This window comes from Macaca nemestrina, chromosome 14 (assembly GCF_043159975.1).
Source record: "Macaca nemestrina isolate mMacNem1 chromosome 14, mMacNem.hap1, whole genome shotgun sequence".
Taxonomy (NCBI): Eukaryota; Metazoa; Chordata; class Mammalia; order Primates; family Cercopithecidae; genus Macaca; species Macaca nemestrina.
In genome coordinates, this window is record NC_092138.1 from 35,232,622 (window position 1) to 35,250,951 (window position 18,330).

General features: G+C 42.7%; 1 protein-coding gene and 1 long non-coding RNA gene across 11 annotated transcripts in view; one reads left to right on the plus strand and one right to left on the minus strand.

Moving 5' to 3' along the window:
- Positions 1 to 12,509, minus strand: part of LOC105491853 (uncharacterized) — a 177,329-nt gene extending 164,820 nt beyond the window's left edge. For 3 of the 8 annotated variants that reach the window (XR_011612979.1, XR_011612978.1, XR_011612977.1), the window contains exon 1: positions 12,320 to 12,507. This is a non-coding gene — a long non-coding RNA (uncharacterized lncRNA). Of the gene's footprint in view, positions 1 to 12,319 lie in introns of all 8 variants that reach the window. The other 5 variants (XR_011612983.1, XR_011612981.1, XR_011612982.1 and 2 more) reach the window with 4 other exon arrangements.
- An 81-nt stretch (positions 12,510 to 12,590) lies between these two features.
- The window catches only part of LOC105489156 (RIC1 homolog, RAB6A GEF complex partner 1), a 154,245-nt gene continuing 148,505 nt past the window's right edge, over positions 12,591 to 18,330 (plus strand). For all 3 annotated transcript variants that reach the window (XM_011753856.3, XM_011753859.3, XM_011753857.3), the window contains exon 1: positions 12,591 to 13,003. In XM_011753856.3, the coding sequence (XP_011752158.1) occupies positions 12,860 to 13,003 (144 nt within the window). In that variant the 5' untranslated portion in view covers positions 12,591 to 12,859. The remainder of the gene's footprint in view (positions 13,004 to 18,330) is intronic.

The following is an 18,330-nucleotide window of genomic DNA, read 5'->3' on the forward strand; positions in this document are numbered from 1 at the left end:
AAGTTTGGCTAATCTCAAGAATATTTATAGCATATGCAACTTGAAGTAATTTCTTTATCTAAAAATATTGGGCCAAAAGAAACTGATTAGAGTTTAATGTAATTTTATATTAAGTGTTTTGCTGTGGTATTTAGATTTTCAATAATACTTTATTATAAATCATCTCAGTGATTTAAAATAGAGTATTTATCACTTTTAAATGATAAAAAAATTTTAATCATTTATCATTTTAGATGATAAAAATAAATTTTGAGGAGTGGGAAACTCTTTTGGTAAAGAAAAAGATAAAAATTTTTTTTAGCATTTTTAGTTTCACAAAATAACAAATTGGAAGGTAATAATGTAAATTTGTAAGTTTTTCTCTGCAAAAACTATGTCCTAAAAATCTTTAGATGGTGCATTTCATTACTAACTTTAAAATAAAATTTAAGATAAAAATATGATTCATAGCTAACTTTTTCTGAAATGTGTTTCTTTTTTTACAAAGTGAGATGTATCAGTACTTCTTTTGTTTCTATGCAATAATATTGTCACTCTCCCTTTTCTATTAACTGATTTGGACTCTAAGATAGTGTATAACAAAATGCCCCCACAACCCACAATTTTATGGATATTGTACCTATTGGGTTATTTTCCAATATGGTTATCACGTAGAAACCTCAAAAGAGAGAGGCTAACTTCCTCCTGTAAAGAAGGGATCATTAACACCACCAATCAATTGAACAAAGCCACTTCCACACACAGTCAATAAGTTGCTTTTTTTCTTGTTCTTACTCTTCTGGGTCTAGACTTGAGGAGTTGAAGTGTTAAGGTGTATGTACCTTGGCCATGGGTAACTGCCACAAATTGGGTTCTCAGTGAAGCACAGTCTGGACAGAGATTGGGGTGAAGGAAGTTTATTAGGGAGTGTTCCTGGGATCAAACCAGTCCACTGTCTGGTCTTAGACCAATAGTAAAGAGGGGAATAGCGTCTTCCCCCACAGGCCAAGGGAAGACAAAATTAGCGGGATATAAGATCTAGCTATTCTTCCCCATGTGGAGATTCTCCTTCCAGTGAACATTTGGGAGAAGCGTTTATTTTTATTAAGAAAGGCAACATTTTTTTTTGACATGTACAAAGCACTTTCCTATATTTTTATTTTTTAATTTTTGATTTCCATAGGTTTTGGGGAAACAGGTGATGTTTGGTTACATAAGTTCTTTAGTGGTGATCTGTGAGACTTTGGTGCACCCATCTGCCGAGCAGTAGACACTGAACCCAATTTGTAGTCTTTTATCCGTCACCCCCTTCCCACCCTTCCTCTGAGTCCCCAGAGTCCATTGTGTCATTCTTTTTTTTTTTTTTTTTTTTTTTTTTTTTTTTGAGATGGAGTCTCGCTCTGTCGCCCAGGCTGGAGTGCAGTGGCCAGATCTCAGCTCACTGCAAGCTCCGCCTCCCGAGTTTACACCATTCTCCTGCCTCAGCTTCCCAAGTAGCTGGGACTACAGGCGCCCGCCAACACGCCCGGCTAGTTTTTTGTATTTTTTAGTAGAGACGGGGTTTCACCATGTTAGCCAGGATGGTCTCGATCTCCCGACCTTGTGATCCGCCCGCCTCGGCCTCCCAAAGTGCTGGAATTACAGGCTTGAGCCACCGCGCCCGGCCCATTGTGTCATTCTTATGCCTTTGCATCCCCATAGCTTATCTCCCACTAATGAGTGAGAACATATGATGTTTGGTTTTCCAGGAGAAGGCAATATTTTCATTAGGGGTCTATAACTATTAGTGGCTAAGTGTTTTTTAAAATTTGGTATTTCAACTGTAGTCTTCATGATCAGTGATTTAAAAAAATACCAAATTGTACTGAAATACATTTGCTATATATTTATTTCAGATACTATATTAAAATTGAAAAATTAGTGTTTTCTGCTGTTTGGAAAATATGGTAAATTTTCTTCTCTAAGTTTTCTTTTGTTAGAATTTTTATGTGGTGTCACAGGCCTCTTCATGCCCTTTGCATTCTCTTCCAAAAATCTGTTCTTGCTGTCAGTTAAGCGGAAATGGTTAGCAACAAAGCAAAATCAAAGCGGATCCACCCAGCTTTTATATCCTGCATGGCTGAACTTTAATGAAAGTTTGAGTTTTTCCAAAAGTCTGGTCTTTACTGACTGGGAATGAAAACCATTTGGAAAAAAATGCCTTGAGCATGTGAACCATGTAATTTCATTTGAACTACGGAATTCCAAAAATACTTTGCTTATTGAAAGAGCAGTTATATTGCTGTGTTAGAACTTGATATTGAGAAGGATAAGTACTAGTTCTTTTCTCCCTTTTTCTCATAAACATTAAAAAAAATTAAAGACTGTCTGAGTGGCTGGTTAGGAAAATAGTGTGAAGAGGCTAAGTTGGACCACCAGGTAGGCTTGCTCTAGAACCTATTCCTTCTTTAGGAGATCCATCTACTCTTCTGCACTCCATAGAGCCCCATGCAGCTTGAAGCAACCCACTCTGCATTGATGATAATTCAAGGCTCCATCTGGCCATGTCTTGATGACTACTTTAACTGAAGCCCAGTCATTTCATCAGTTCTGCTCACTGACACCAGTGTAAATGCTGTGACAGTAGCAAAACTGGAATTGCTGGGTCCCTGCTAGGCAATCTGGACAGAGAACAAAGTAGATCCTGTTCAGTTTTATGTCTCCATGAGGGGATCAGGTGTTAACATTATTAACTAGTATTTTTGGGAATATGTAGTATGTGCTAGTCACAATACTGGATACTTTTACATGGATTACGTTATTCAATCCCCGTAACAATCCTCTATGGAATTTTGAAGCTTAGAGAGATTAAGAAATCAGGTTTTGAAACCAATGAGTCTGACTCTAGAGGCTTTGATCTTCTTTCCTATTTTGTAATCTCTGGCTTTTAGTCATGGGTCTTAGTGTACTAGATTGGGATCTCAGATAGCAGTGTAGTAGATATAGTTGGTGCCCTGCCCATATCTCCTGAGCCTTACCAAGTGCCAGCAGCTGGACCATCTTGCTTAATGGCCTTCTCTGGTGACTGGAGCTCTATGTGTGAGCATAGGTTTGAGGAGATGTAATGCCTTAAGTACAGCCTTTAACTAATGATTGATAGGAGTTGGGGTATAAATACTTCAGCTCCTTTGCTACTCTGGTAGAATAACTCAAGAGGCATGAATTTTACACTGGTACCCAAAATTCTCCAGAGGGATTAAGTCCATTATCTATAGTACTAACCCACTTGAAAACACACCCTTTTCATTGATTGCCTTCCCTCTTTGTCTCACTTCCCTTGCCCGTATTTCCTGAGACCACTACCCAAGTAAACTATTTGTGTACGTATTAATGTCTTGGGATCTGGCTTCTGGGGGAACCAAAACTAAGACAAAGAGCAAAGAAAAGGTGAACCTATGAAGAAGGAGGACCCAATTGGAGCGGTTGGGGCAATGCTGGAAGGAAAGCATCCAATTGGAGCGGTTGGGGCAATGCTGGAAGGAAAGCATGGGGTTGCAGTCTCTAGGAAGAAGCCTCTGATGATGTTTTCCTGTTCTTGAAGCTGACAGTGTCATTGTGAGACAGGAGACAAAGGTTTTGGGAGATGATTGAATATTGACACACTGAATGGTTCTTTGCTTGATTGGATGGAATTTCCTTCAGAAGTTCTCTTTTGATCTGTTCTTTTCAAATGTATGCTATATTTGCCCAAGTTTAATAAGAAGAGATTCCAGAAAATGCAACCGTTAATAACTGGAATAATGAAACAAAGAAAATGCCAACATGTTAAAAATAGAACATTGAGTAAATGGTCATAAGTAAATGAAAGACAAAAAGTATAAATATAATTTTGAAGGATGTATAATTTACTCATATGGCCTGAATGTAGTAACAGTATGTATCATATTTCATGCAAACTTAAACTGAATGAGGCGCTTTTTTTTTTTTTTTTAAGACAAAGTCTCCCTCTGTCACTTAGGCTGGAGTGCAGTGGTGCAATCTCGGCTCACTGCAACCGCCGTCTCCCAGGTTTAAGAAATTCTCCTACCTCAGCCTCCCAAGTAACTGGGACTACAGGTGCGCGCCACCATGCCTGGCTAATTTTTGTATTTTTAGTAGAGACGGGGTTTCACCATATTGACCAGGCTGGTCTCAAACTCCGGGCCTCAAGTGATCTGCCCGCCTTGGCCACCCAAAGTGCTGGGGTTACAGGGATGAGCCACCATGCCCAACCTAAATGCAATAGTTAACAATTTACAATACCATTAACCTTAACAAGGCAAGATTTTGCCCATGCCCATGTTAGTCCCTGAAAATTTGGGCACCACTGGACGTCCAGTTAATCGGTAAAGATGATAGAGTCACTAGTTGAGACATGATCCTTTAAGTGTAGTAAAAGTGGTATAAAAGAGCCTCATTGGCCAGGCACGGTGGCTCATGCCTGTAATCCCAGCATTTTGGGAGGCCGAGGTGGGCAGATCACGAGGTCAGGAGTTTGAGACCAGCCTGGCCAATATGATGAAACCCCATCTCTACAAAAAATACAAAAATTAGCCAGGCATGGTGGTACATACCTGTAATCCCAGCTACTCAGGAGACTGAGGCAGGAGAACCGCTTGAACTTGGGAGGTGGAGGTTGCAGTCAGCTGAGATCGTACCACTGCACTCCAGCCTGGGTGACAGAGTGAGACTCCATCTCAAAATGTGTGTGTGTGTGTGTGTATATGTATATATACATTTTATTGCTAACAAAATGCTCATGATCTTCACAGCATCCAGCAAATAGTAATCTCTTTGCTGCTGGAGGGTCTTGTCCCATGTTGATGGCTGCTGACTGATCAGGGTGGTGGTTGCTGAAGGTTGCAAGTTTTTTGTTTTTGTTTTTGTTTTTGTTTTGAGATGAGTCTTCCTCTGCCGCCAGGCTGGAGTGCAGTGGCGTGATCTCGGCTCACTGCAACCTCCGCCTTGCAGGTTCAAGCAATTCTCCTGCCTCAGCCTCCCAAGTAGCTGGGACTACAGGCAGGTGCCACCACGCCTGGCTAATTGTTGTATTTTTAGTAGAGACGGGGTTTCACCATGTTGGCTAGGATGGTGTCGATCTCTTGACCTCGTGATCTGCCTGCCTTGGCCTCCCAAAGTGCTGAGATTACAGGCATGCGCCACCGTGCCCGACTGCAATTTCTTAAAATAAGAAAACAATAAAATTTGACCCATTGATGAACTTTTCCTTTCATGAATAATTTTTCTGTAGCATGTGATGGTGTTTGATAGCATTTAAACCATAGTAGAAATTCTTTCAACATTGGAGTCAATCCTCTCAAACCCTGTCACTGCTTTATCAACTAAGCTTATGTAGTATTCTAAAACTTTTGTCATTTCATCAATGTTCACAGCATCTTAACTAGGTGAACACTCCATCTCAAGAAACCACTTTCTTTGCTAATCAATAAGAAGCAACTGCTCATCCATTAGTTTTATCATGAGATTGTAGCAATTCAGTCACATCTTCAGGCTGTTTCAATTCTTTTTCACTTGCTATTCCCATCACTTCTGAAGCGACTTCCTACATGAAGTCTTGAACCCCTCAAAGTCACTCATAAGGATTAGAAGCAACTCATTCCAAATTCCTGTTAATACTGACATTTTGACCTCCTTCCATTAATCATGAATGTTCTTAACGGCATCTAGACTGGCATATAAACCTCCTTTCCAGAAGGTTTTATTTTATTTATTTATTTATTTATTTATTTGAGACAGAGTCTCACTCTATTGCCCAGGTTGGAGTGCAGTGGTACAATCTTGCTCACTGCAACTTCCACCTGCTGGGTTCAAGGGATCCTTGTGCCTTAGTCTCCACAGTAGCTGGGACTACAGGTGTGTGCCACCACACCCGGCTAATTTTTGTTTATGAGATAGAGTTTCATTCTTGTTGCCCAGGCTGGAGTGCAGTGGCGCGACCTCAGCTCACTGCAACCTCTGCCTCCCAGGTTGAAGCAATTCTCCTGCCTCAGCCTCCCGAGTAGCTGGGATTACAGGTGCCCGAAACCATGCCTGGCTTTTTTTTTTTTTTTTTTTTTTTTTTTTTGAGATGGAGTCTCGCTCTGTCACCCAGGCTGGAGGGCAGTGGCGCGATCTCGGCTCGCTTCAAGCTCCACCTCCCAGGTTCATGCCATTCTCCTGCCTCAGCCTCCCAAGTAGCTGGGACTACAGGCACCCACCACCACGCCCAGCTAATTCTTTCTGTATTTTTAGTCGAGATGGGGTCTCACCATGTTAACCAGGATGGTCTCGATCACCTGACCTCGTGATCCACCCGCCTCGGCCTCCCAAAGTGCTAGGATTACAGGCGTGAGCCACTGTGCCCAGCCACACCTGGTTAATTTTTGTATTTTTTAGTAGAGACAGGGTTTCACCATGTTGGCCAGACTGGTCTTGGACTCCTGTCCTCAGGTGATCCACCCACCTCGGCCTCCCAAAGTGCTGGGATTACAGGTATGAGCCACCATACCCAGCCAAATTTTTGTATTTCTAAGTAGAGACGGGGTTTCACCATGTTGGCCAAGCTGGTCTTGAACTCCTGACCTCAGGTGATCCGCCCACCTCGGCCTCCCAAAGTGCTGGGATTACAGGCATAAGCCACCACGCCCAGCCCCTTTCCACAAGGTTTTAGATTTACTTTGCTCAGATTCATCAGAGGAATCACTATGTATAGCAGATTCACTATGTACAGCTGCATTTCATAGCCTTATGAAATGTATTTCTTAAATAATAAGACTTAAAAGTCAAAATTACTCCTTGGTCCATGGGCTACAGAATGGATACTGCATTAGCAGGCAAGGAAACAGCATTAATCTCCTTGTATGTCTCCATCAGAACTCTTGGATGGCTAGATGTGCTGTCCATGAACAGTAAAAATTTTAAAGGACTCTTTCATTCCAAGTAGTAGTTCTCAACAAGAGCTTAAAATATTCAATAAACGACACTGGAAACGGATGTGCTGACATCCATGCTTTGCTGTTCCATTTACAGAGGACAGACAGGGTACACTTGACATAATTCTTAAGGGCCCTAGGATTCTAGGAATGGTAAATGAGCACTGGCTTAGACCAGCATTATTAGCCACTAACAAGAGAGTCAGCCTGTCCTTTGAAGTTTTGAAGCCAAACATTGACTTTTCCTCTGTAACCATGAAAGTCCTAGATGACATCTTATTCCAATAGATGGCTATTTCGTCTACACTGAAGATCTGTTGTTTAATGTAGTCACCTTTATCAAAGATCTTAGCTAGATCTTCTGGATAACTTGCTGTAGCTTCTACATCAGCACTTGCTACTTCACCTTGCACTTTTGTTATGGACACAGCTTCTTTTGGTAAACCTCATGAACCAACCTCTGCTAGCTTCAAATATTTCTTCTGCCTCTCATAGGCTTCACAGAATGGAGGAGAGCTAGGGCGTTGCTCAGGCCTAGGCTTTGGCTTAAGGGAATGCTTTTTAAAAACTGGTTTTTGCTTCATTTTAGAGACAGGGTCTCACTCCGTCACCCAGTCTAGTGGCGCACATAGCTCATCGTAATGTGGAACTCCTGGGCTCAAGTGATCCCCCTGTCTCAGCCTCCCAAGTAGCTAGGACTACAGGTATACACCACCACACCTAGCTAATTAAAACTGTTTTTTAAAAAAGAAATGGGGTCTTGCTATATTGCCCAGGCTGGTCTCAAAGTCTTGGGCTCAAGTGATCCTCCTGTCTCAGCCTCCCACAGTGCTGGGATTACAGGCATGAGGCACTGCGTCTGGTTTAAGAGAATGTTGTGGCTTGCTTTATCTTCTATCTAGACCATTAAAACTTTCTCCAGGTCAGCAACAAGGCTGTTTTGCTTTATCATTCCTATGTTCTCCAGAGTGGCACTTTTAATTTCCTTTAAGAATTTTTTTTCCTTTACATTCATAACTTGGCTAATGGGTACAAGCGGCCTAGCTTTTGGCCTAGCTTTGCTTTCAACATGCCTTCCTCACTTAGTTTAACCATTTCTAGCTTTTCACTTAAAGTGAGAGATGGGATTCTTCCTTTCACTTGAACACTTAGAGGCTACTGTTGGGTTACTAACAGGCCTAATTTCAATATTGTTGCATCTCAGGGGATAGGGAAGCCCAAAGCAAGGGAGAGAGACAGAGGAACTGCCTGTTGATGGAACAGTCAGAACACACACAACATTTATCGCTTAAGTTCTCCATCCTACATAGATGTGGTACATGACACCACAAAATAATTACAATAGTTACATCAAAGACCACTGATCACAAATCATCACAACACATATACTAATAATGAAAAAGTTTCAAATATTGAAAGAATTACCAAAATGTGATACAGAACCATGAAGTGAGCATATACTATTAGAAAAAATGGTGCCAACAGACTTGCTCAACACAGGGTTACCACAAACCCTGGATTAAAAAAAAAAGGACCAAATTACACTTCCATCAAGACTGTATAAATGTATCCCTGTTTCTTATGTGTACTCTTACCAACATTAGTTCTTGTAATTTAAAAAGTTTATAAGTTTCATAGATGAAAACATGCACCTAATAACTTCTTTTTTTTTTGAGACAGGATATCGTTCCTGTCAGTCAGGTGGGAGTGCAATAGCACGATCTTGGCTTACTGCTACCTCTGCCTCCTGTGCTCAAGCAATTCTCCTGCCTTAGCCGCCTGAAGGGCTGGGACCACAGTATGTATGCCACAGTGCCAGCTAATTTTTTGTAGAGACAGGGTTGCACTGTGTGGCCCAGGCTGGTCTCAAACTCCTGGGCTCAAGTGATCTGCCTACCTCAGCCTCCGAAAGTGCTGAGATTACAGGCATGATTACACTGCCCAGTCCCCTATTAACTTTTATCGTAAGCTTAATCTTAGAACAGAGTCCAAAAATTTTGACTAGAGTGGTGGGGGAAGCTGGTAGAAAAAGGAGGAGAAGAAAGACCTAAGGCATGGGAACTGTTAGTATATTGTACAAAATGAAGTTAAAATATGGTATTTGAAAGTTGAAGCCGGGCACGGTGGTTCACACCTGTTATCCCAGCACTTTAGGAGTCCGAAGCTGGTCGATCATTTGAGGCTAGGAGTTGGGAGACTAGCCTGGCACATGATGAAACCCCATCTCTACTAAAAATACAAAAACTAGCCAGGCATGGTGGGGCACCTGGTCCCAGCTACTCAGGAGGCTGAGGTACGAGAATCACTTGAACCCGGGAGGCAGAGGTTGCAGTGAGCCAAGATTGCACCACTGCACTCTAGCCTGGGTGACAAAGCAATGCTCTGTCTCAAAAAAAAAAAGAAAAAGAAAGTTGAAAAATTCAGCCAATAACATTTTTGTCACAATGGGGGAACTCTCAAGTATGGGGTTTTGGAGAGTCAGCTATTTCCTTTTCTCCCCACCAGGGAGAAAGACCTAGAGGTTTTTCCCCTCTCCCTCTCACTGTCCAGAGCAATTACCACAATTTAGTTCAGCCTAAAGAGCATACGCTGTTGGAAAAACGGCACTAATAGACTTACTTGATGCAGGGCTGCCATAAGCCTTAATTTTTTTTTTTTTTTTTCCTGAGACAAAGTCTCACTCTGTCACCTAGGCTGGAGTGCAGTGGCGGGATCTCGGCTCACTGCAACCTCCGCCTCCCGGGTTCAAGCAATTCTCCTGCCTCAGCTTCCGGAGTAGCTGGGACGACAGGTGAATGCCACTATGTCCGGCTAATTTTTGTATTTTTTTTTTTTTTAGAAGACAGACAGGGTTTCATCATATTGGCCAGGCTGGTCTCGAACTCCCGACCTCGTGATCTGCCTGCCTTGACCTCCCAAAGTTTTGGGATTACAGGTGTGAGCCACCGTGCCCAGCCAAACCTTACATTTTAAAAAAATCACACTGGAGCCTGGGTGCGGTGGCTCATGCCTGTAATCCCAGCACTCTGGGAGGCCAAGGTGGGTGGATTACCTGAGGTCAGGAGTTCCAGAGCAGCCTGACCAACACAGAGAAACCCCGACTCTACTAAAAATACAAAATTAGCTGGGCATGGTGGTGCATGCCTGTAATCCCAACTACTCTGGAGGCTGAGGTAGAATTGCTTGAACCAGGAGGTGGAGGTTGCAGTGAGCTGAGATGGCACCACTGCACATCAACCTGGGCAACAAGAGTGCAACTCCAACTAAAAAAAAAAAAAAAAAGAAAAAAGAAAAAAAGAAATCACACTGGATCTGTAGAAAGAATATCAGTTCTTTTCAACCATGTGACTTCAGGCATATCTACCACACTTGTCATGTTTCCTCACTTAAAGTGAGAATAACAACGTCACACCAATGTCACCCACCTTGAATGTTTACTGTGAATTAAATCAAGACAAGCATCTGAAATTATTTCGTGAATCTTAAGTGCTACACAGGAGTGTGGCAGAGGAATTAGCTTCTAAAGTCAGCAAGATTAAAATTAAGTGCAATAAAAATTGCTTAGAAGTTCCTTAAATTGCCCATGAGCACAGTATGACAGACTTGAGAGACACATGAGAACAAAGACTCTCTGAGAGACAGCTGGGATAAACATTCAGTAACACTGCCAGCAGAATTGTTGCACTAGAACATTTTCATTTCCTCTCTCTTTCTGCCAAGTGCATAACTGAATCTAAGATGAAAGTATGATGCAACTTTGTTATTCTACAATTTTAAATTGGCAAGTTAAGAAACCTCTCTGGGCCTCTTTGTCTAATGATGTAGCTCAGCTGGATCAGGGTTTCATCCACGGTTTGTCTGACAAATATTGCCAGCTTACTATGCTTACTGTGTTCCAGGCTGCTGTGCTGGACTGTGGGAGGGTAGACGCCAAGGAGACAATCTGATCACAACAGGCTGGTGAGTGGTGAGGCAGTTTCAACCTTCATTTGAGGAATCCAGGGTTCTATAACCACCTTCTAGGGAATGTGGTGAATGTTTAGAAAAATTACAGAAAGTTACCAGCTACTCAGGAGGCTGAGGCAGGAGAATGGCGTGAACCCGGGAGGCGGAGCTTGCAGTGAGCCGAGATCGTGCCACTGCACTCCAGCCTGGGCGACAGAGTGAGACTCCATCTCAAAAAAAAAAAAAAAGAAAGAAAAAAAGAAAAAAAAAACAAGAAAAATTACAGAAAGTTACATATTTTGTTATGAATACCAGCTACAATGCTATATCTAATATGAATTAAGTTCCTCTGTTTCCTTTTTTTCTGTTTATGTTGCTACTTTTTTTTTTTTTTGAGACAGTCTCACTCTGATGCCCAGGCTGGAGTGCAGTGGCGGGATCTTGGCTCACTGCAACCTCCGCCTCCCAGGTTCAAGCGATTCTCCTGACTTAGCCTCCCGAGTAACTGGGATTACAGGCACCTGCCACCACACCCAGCTAATTTTTGTATTTTCAGTAAGACGGGGTTTCACCATGTTGGCCAGGCTGGTCTCGAACTGCTTACCTCAAGTGATCTGCCCGCCTCAGCCTACCAAAATGCTAGGATTACAGGCGTGAGCCGCCGCACCCCGCCTATGTTGCTACTTTTTAATGTGGGTTCAGTTTTTAAACCTGGCTCTTTAATTGAAAAAGTAATACAAACATATGTAAAAATTCAAACTGTAACAAAAAAGGTAGACAACGAGAAGCAAATCTTTCTTCTATTTCAGACTCCTCCTTCCCCATTCCACACCACATCCCCTCAACCCTCCTTCTATTCAGACGTTACCACTGGGTCAATCCGTCGAAAGTTACAGTTAAGGTGATACCTGGAGTCCAAAAGCTAAATATGAACCTAAGCTATCACCAGTCCCTTCCAGTTCTAAAACTAAGTCCAAGCCTTTTGCAGCACGAAAGAGAGAGCCTCCTCCTATCTAAAGTTATGGCTGGTAGAGGCTCAGACGAATGGAAACCGATTTCAGACACATATTTAGAACTCCTGAAAGGCAGAAGACAGAACTTAATACTTTTATGGTGAGTGGTTTATTTACTGACTAAATAAACGCTCCCTTAGGGATGTAAGCTCTATACGGGCAGGAGCTTCATCACCAGCTCTCACTGCAGACCCCGGCATTAAAGGCGCTCACACGGTAAAAGCCCCTACCGCCCTCTACAGTCACAGTAGGCCAGCAGCCCAGAGTGGGAATCCGCGCAGGGCGTCACGTGACTCCAGCTCCCCGGCATCCGGCCCGCCCCCACCGAGACCCCGCCAATCCGGAAGGGAGGTCCAATTTGGCCAGGCCAGGGCGTGTTCCATGGGCCCAGTCGCCTTGCTGCTGCGTTATCCCTGGACTCGCCCCACTTGCCTCGGAGTCTCAGGCGGTTGCCCAGGTCCTCCCGGCAAAACCCTGGAGCTTGCTAGGGAGAGGAGCAAGTGCGGGGCCAGCGAGCAGAAGTGCCGACGCAGCCCGGCAGCCGCGGGCGAGGATTAGGCTGAGCTTCAGGATACAGCTAGGGGGACGGCAGGAGTCTCCAGAGCGCGCGCGCCGGCCCTCCCCGTCCCGACCCACGCGGCGCGGCGTGGTGACGCCCGCGCGGCCTGAGGAAGGGGCGGGGCCGGGGCGGGCCTCCGCACTCCTCCCGCCCTCTCTCTGTCCCTACTCTCCCTCCCCTTCCCTCCCCCACACTCGGCCCCTTCAGCTTGGGGGTGCCTTCGTCGCGCAGCCTCGCGTCGGCCCGGCCCGGCTAGGCCAGCGGGCAGATGCCCCGAGCTGCAGCCGCCGCCGCCGCCGACTCGGCCGGTGGCGGTGTGGGAGGCGGGCTACCAGCCCGGGGCCGCTGAGTGTGACGGACGCAGCTGGGAGCCGGGGGCCCGGGGCCCCGGCGTCGGTGGCTCCGCACGGACCATGTATTTTCTGAGCGGCTGGCCCAAGAGGCTGCTGTGCCCTCTGGGGAGCCCGGCCGAGGAGCCTTTCCACGTTCAGTCCGACCCGCAGAGGGCTTTCTTCGCCGTGCTGGCCGCGGCCCGCCTCAGCATCTGGTACAGCCGAGTAAGTAGAGCCGCCCGCCGCCTTTCGCCGCTGCCTCCCCGGCCCCCCGGCGCCGTCCCACCCCTAACTTCCACCCAGCGCCCGGGACCCTTGCCCCTTCGCGCCAGACCCACCTGCCTTCGCCGTCCGCGTCCTCCTTCCACCGACTTGGCAGCAGGTACCCGCCGGCTCCGGGCACGTCCTCCAGCCGGCGGTCCGGGGTGGATGAAGTCGCTGCTGCCGAAAATCCCTGAGCCTCCCCACGTTGGACCGACTGCCGCGCCGTGCAGACTCCTCACGCTCCCCGGCCGAGCCCAGACTTGTTCTTCCCTCCCTTCCCCCATTCCCCGAGGAACGAATTTGTTTAAACTTTCCACAATTAGAAATCCGGCCGCTATGGTGCCCCAACCCTCCCTCCCTTTAAAGGTCGTTGTTTTGGAGTTAGGGAAAGCCTCTTGGGCTTTACCCAGCGCCAGACTTTACAGGCCTATAATAAATTATTTCTAGAAACTACAGCCTGAATTCTTTATTCTTCACTAAAGGTCTGGTTATTTAACTCCCCTCTTTAACTCCAACATCCCTTCCCCACTTTCGAGTTGGTCTTTTTCTTTGCTGCTGCTCTTGGACTCTTCGGAGTAGGGGGTTAAAGGAGCGGAAGTAGAACTCAAATCTGTTCGCACAACCCCCAGTTATAACACCTGGAAATAATAAGGCTTGGGAGGAGCATGGAACTGAATTCTGTTTTTGCTTTAAGTCCTGGTTATCTTTTTCTTTCTTGTATTGAGTAGATATGAGAAAGAAATAAGTGGTGGATGGGATACTCCCTACTCTCTACAAACACTGCTATAACTTTGTCCGTGAGAACGACAGAGTTCAGAGTATAAAAATGCTTTTTTTCCTCCCCAAAGAAGGCAGTACCAATCGATGTCAGAGTGAAGTTTTTCTCCTTTCCAAGTTAATTTGACCATGTGGGATAGGTTGTGACCTTGTCCTTATTAGATCTTCGTGAAATACTGGTTTTAGTTTGGTAAAATCCCCAAATCTTTGTGTGTTACTATTTGATTGCCTGTAATGCCCTTGACCGTCCTCACCCACATCCCTGGTAAAACTGGTGATGGGATTTAGTGACGGGTAATTCTGGTGTCTCCTGTGACTGTCATAGTTGGGCTGTAAATCAGACTATTTGCCATCAAGTTTTGGCGGATCTAATTTTCAAATGCAAATCAGAACAAAACAAACTGTTATAAAATCCTAATACCAATAATATGACTATTTTGTCTAGTGCTTGATGGTGTTTTGAATATGTATGTATGTGTGTATATATATATAAAAACGTGTAAATATATACACATATATCTATAAAGTATCATCTGGTTCCTAAATGAGATACTCGTTTACAATGTATATGCCAGTTGAATAATTTTTAATTTGTTTAGGTGTATATAACTATTAACTTTAAAGCACATGCAGAAAAAATGGAACTTGAATTTAAATTGTCTTTTGAATTTAGTACATAATTCCTTTTGAATGTAACAAATTTAGACTTTACGTCTAAAATTTAACTTTTCTTACCTTTAAAAAGGCAGACCTAAGTTAATTTTAAATAAAAGTAAACAGTATGAATTGACCAGAAGCCTGTAAACCACTTTATTCCCCCATAAGAGGAGCACAAAAATTTGCTTTAATTTAGGGACATTGTGAATATTCTTAAGAATGTCCATTGTTTGGTTTTGGAGTTAGATACCACATCTAGAAATCCAAGACAGTCCTGGAATTTAAGCTATTTATACTCTTCTTTCAAATTCCCACCTCACATGCAGCTTCCTTTTTCCACGGAAGTCCAGGGACCACTACTATTAAGTTCCAGTGTGCAGAAGTTAGGCTGTAGGGAACCCATGGGTTTAGAGGTCTGGAGTGAAATGAAATGCAGGATACCTTACAGGAGGCTGCATGATACTGTAGTATGAGTGGTTAACCTTGGTCTCTGGGCACCAGCTTTGTTGTCACTTAAAAAAATCAGGTATTCACGAGGTCAAGAGATCGAGACCATCCTGGTCAACATGGTGAAACCCCGTCTACTAAAAACACAAAAACATTAGCTGGGGGTGGTAGCGCGCGCCTGTAGTCTCAGCTACTCGGGAGGCTGAGGCAGGAGAATCGCTTGAACCCAGGAGGCAGAGGTTGCAGTGAGCCAGGATTCCACCACTGTACTCCAGCCTGGCAACAGGGCAAGACTCTGTCTCAAAAAAAAAAAAAAAAAAAAAAAAAAAAATCAGGTATTGAACCAAGTGATTATAAGGTGTATGATTACATGCCTAGGTGAGTGGGATACAGTTACTAGACTCCAGCTTCCAATCTTCTCTTCCTGGGATATGCGCTTTCTTACTCTGTATGAAAGTTTTCATTTTGATTTTCTAATTTCTAAACTTCCTGAAAGTATGTAAGTTAAAATAAATTTAGATTAACACACTTCATTTAAAAGTGAAAATGCCCTTAGGTAAATTAAAGGGCTGTCAGTTATACTGCGTAATTTAGAGTGAATTGGTTTTAAAAGTTCTAATGGAGCTGCTAAAAGCTTTGACTTTTGAGAGGCTGTAGATGCAAGTAATTTTATGTTAATATTTTGAAGATCTACAGGATTCTACAGAGTTGAAGTCTTACAGCTGCTTGAGGGCATTTGAAGGCAGGGAGACATGCTCATAGAGATGATAAAACAAGATTTGCTTACTTGAAATTTTGTTAGGGCTCACTTAGTAAATCAAGCTCTCTTAGGAGGGATAGGTTTTAAAAAGAGATAACTAGCCTTATGGAAGGGACAGTCGTTTGGTCGTCTAAGCTGGTTGTTTTAATGTTCAAAAGAATTGTGGAAATTGTATGTGTACAATGATGCTTCATAAGACTGAATCTCTGTTAAAATCTCTAACTGTACATTATATGGGTCTTCTAGTGAACTTTTATATACTACTTATACCTACTGTCCTCTATTCTAAGTAGGTATTCGGAATTCCACTGTTATAGACTCATATGTCTTCATAATTATTTCCTCCCCCAAAGTTGAGAAATACAGTATAGTGTTGTTTATGAACAAAAGAGCCTCTAGATAGTCACTTAGCTTTTTTATATTGAAGCCCCAATGTTACATTTTGGAGCCCCCGAAAAGGTGTTAAAAAGGGCTCAATATGTGTAGGCTAGATTGGGGTGGTAGAGGTAGAACTTTACTGGGGGCAATTGATACATTTCTGCTAAGGTTGTTGTAAAAGGACTAGTTTCAGCTTTGAGGATGAAACTGCTATATAAGGTAGGTTATGATTTATGATTGACATAGGTGTAGTGTGAGATGAATTACATTTTGTACTGTACTGGGGGCCCAGAATTACTCCTTTAATATACTAACTGTGAATATGAAAGTCTATATATGTGAACATCAAAATGATATCTTTGAATGTAGCCATTCTAAATTAGATGTATAATCATATCTCATTTTTCACGTCACTGACTTTAAACATTTAAATTACCTTCAGATGTATTTTTGAACACCAACTCTAAAATACAGATGTATATAAAAGGGATGAAGAGACATGTTATATGTGAACTGTGTAAAGATGTTAATGTGTTAATATGATAAATCTTGTGAGTTATCACTGTTGCAGGTAGTTAATAAAAAGCTGAAATGGGCAAATAATTGCTAGGCTTATAAAATAAATTGTGTGTCATTTAGTAATCCTGAGCAAAAACTTAGTTCCCACTGGTGTGCTAATCATGGAAAAAAAAAATGATCTTTCAAAAGAACCAAGCTTTGGATCAGGTATATGATTAACTGTGTGACCTCAGGAAGACCATTTTATTTGTATTTTCCCAGCATTCCCATTTCTCACCCTTTTAACTCTATTACTCACTGCCTCCAGAGAGCCTTCTTTATAAATTCACTGCTCTGAAGTCTTCTAGGGTTCACTGTTGATTAAAGAATGAAGTTCAAACTCCTTAGTTTGATATCACAGACACTCCCTTCTTGGAATGCTCTCTTGCCTCATTTCTGCCTGTCCGAATATTATCCATCCTTTAACTGCTCTTGAAATCCTTTCTTTATGAGTCATTCTTTACCTACTATAACCATAAGTGTTCATTTTTCTGATGAACTGCTGCTTCCCCCCTACTACCAGCTTTGTTGAGGTATAATTGACAAGTAAAAATTGTATATATTTAAGGTGTGCTGTGCAATACTTGGATCTACCCTGTGAATTGATAACCACAGTCAGTCTAATTAACAGATCCACCATCTCACACAGTTACCCCTTTTTTTGTATGTGGGATGAGAACGCTTAAGACCTACTCTCTTAGCGAATTTCAAGTATACGATATGTGTTAATTATGGAAATAAATATCATTATTAACGATAGTTACTGTGGCGTACATTAGGTCCCCAGAATGTATTCATTTTATACCTGAAAATTTGTACCTTTGACCGAAGTACTCTCATTTCACCCACCTCCTAGGCCCTGGCAATCATTGTTCTACTCTTCTGTTTCTATGAGTTTGACGTCTTTATATTCCATGTATGACATCATGCAGTTGTTTTATGTCTTGCTCACTTAGTATGGGGTCCTTAAGTTTCGTCCTTGTTGTTGCAGATGGCAGGATTTCCTTGTTTTTTAAAGGCTGAATAATATTTCGTGTGTGTGTGTGTGTGTGTGTTACGTTTTCTTTATCCATTCATCTATTGACAGACACTTAGGTTGTTTCCATATCTTTGCTAGTTTGAATAATGCTGCAAAGAATATGAGAGTGCAGATATCTCTTTGAGTTACTGATTTCAATTCCTTTGGATATATACCTAGAAGTGGGATTGTTGGATCATGTGATAGTCCTGTTTTTAGTTTGAGGAACTTCTGTTTTCCATAATGACTGTACCATTTTGCAGTCCCATCAGCAGTGTACAGGGAGGGCATCCCTTTTCTCCACATCTTAGCCAACACTTGTTATGATTTGACTTTTTGATAATAGATATCCTAACAGGTATGAGATATCTTATAGTTTTGATTTGCATCTTCCTGATGATTAGTGTATTGAGCATCTACTGGTCATTGGTTGTTTTTTGGGAAAACATCTGTTCAGATCTCTTGGCCATTTTTAAATTAGGTTTGTTTTCTTTTGCTTTTTGCTACTGAGTTGTATGAATTCCTTACGTATCTTGGATATTAGCCCCCTTTTAGATGTATGGTTTGCAAATATTTTCTCCTATTCCATAGGTTGCTTTTTTATCTTGTTGATTGTTTACTGTACAATAACTTAATTTCATGCAATCCTGCTTGTTTATTTTTGCTTTTGTTACCTGTGCTTTTGATGTCATC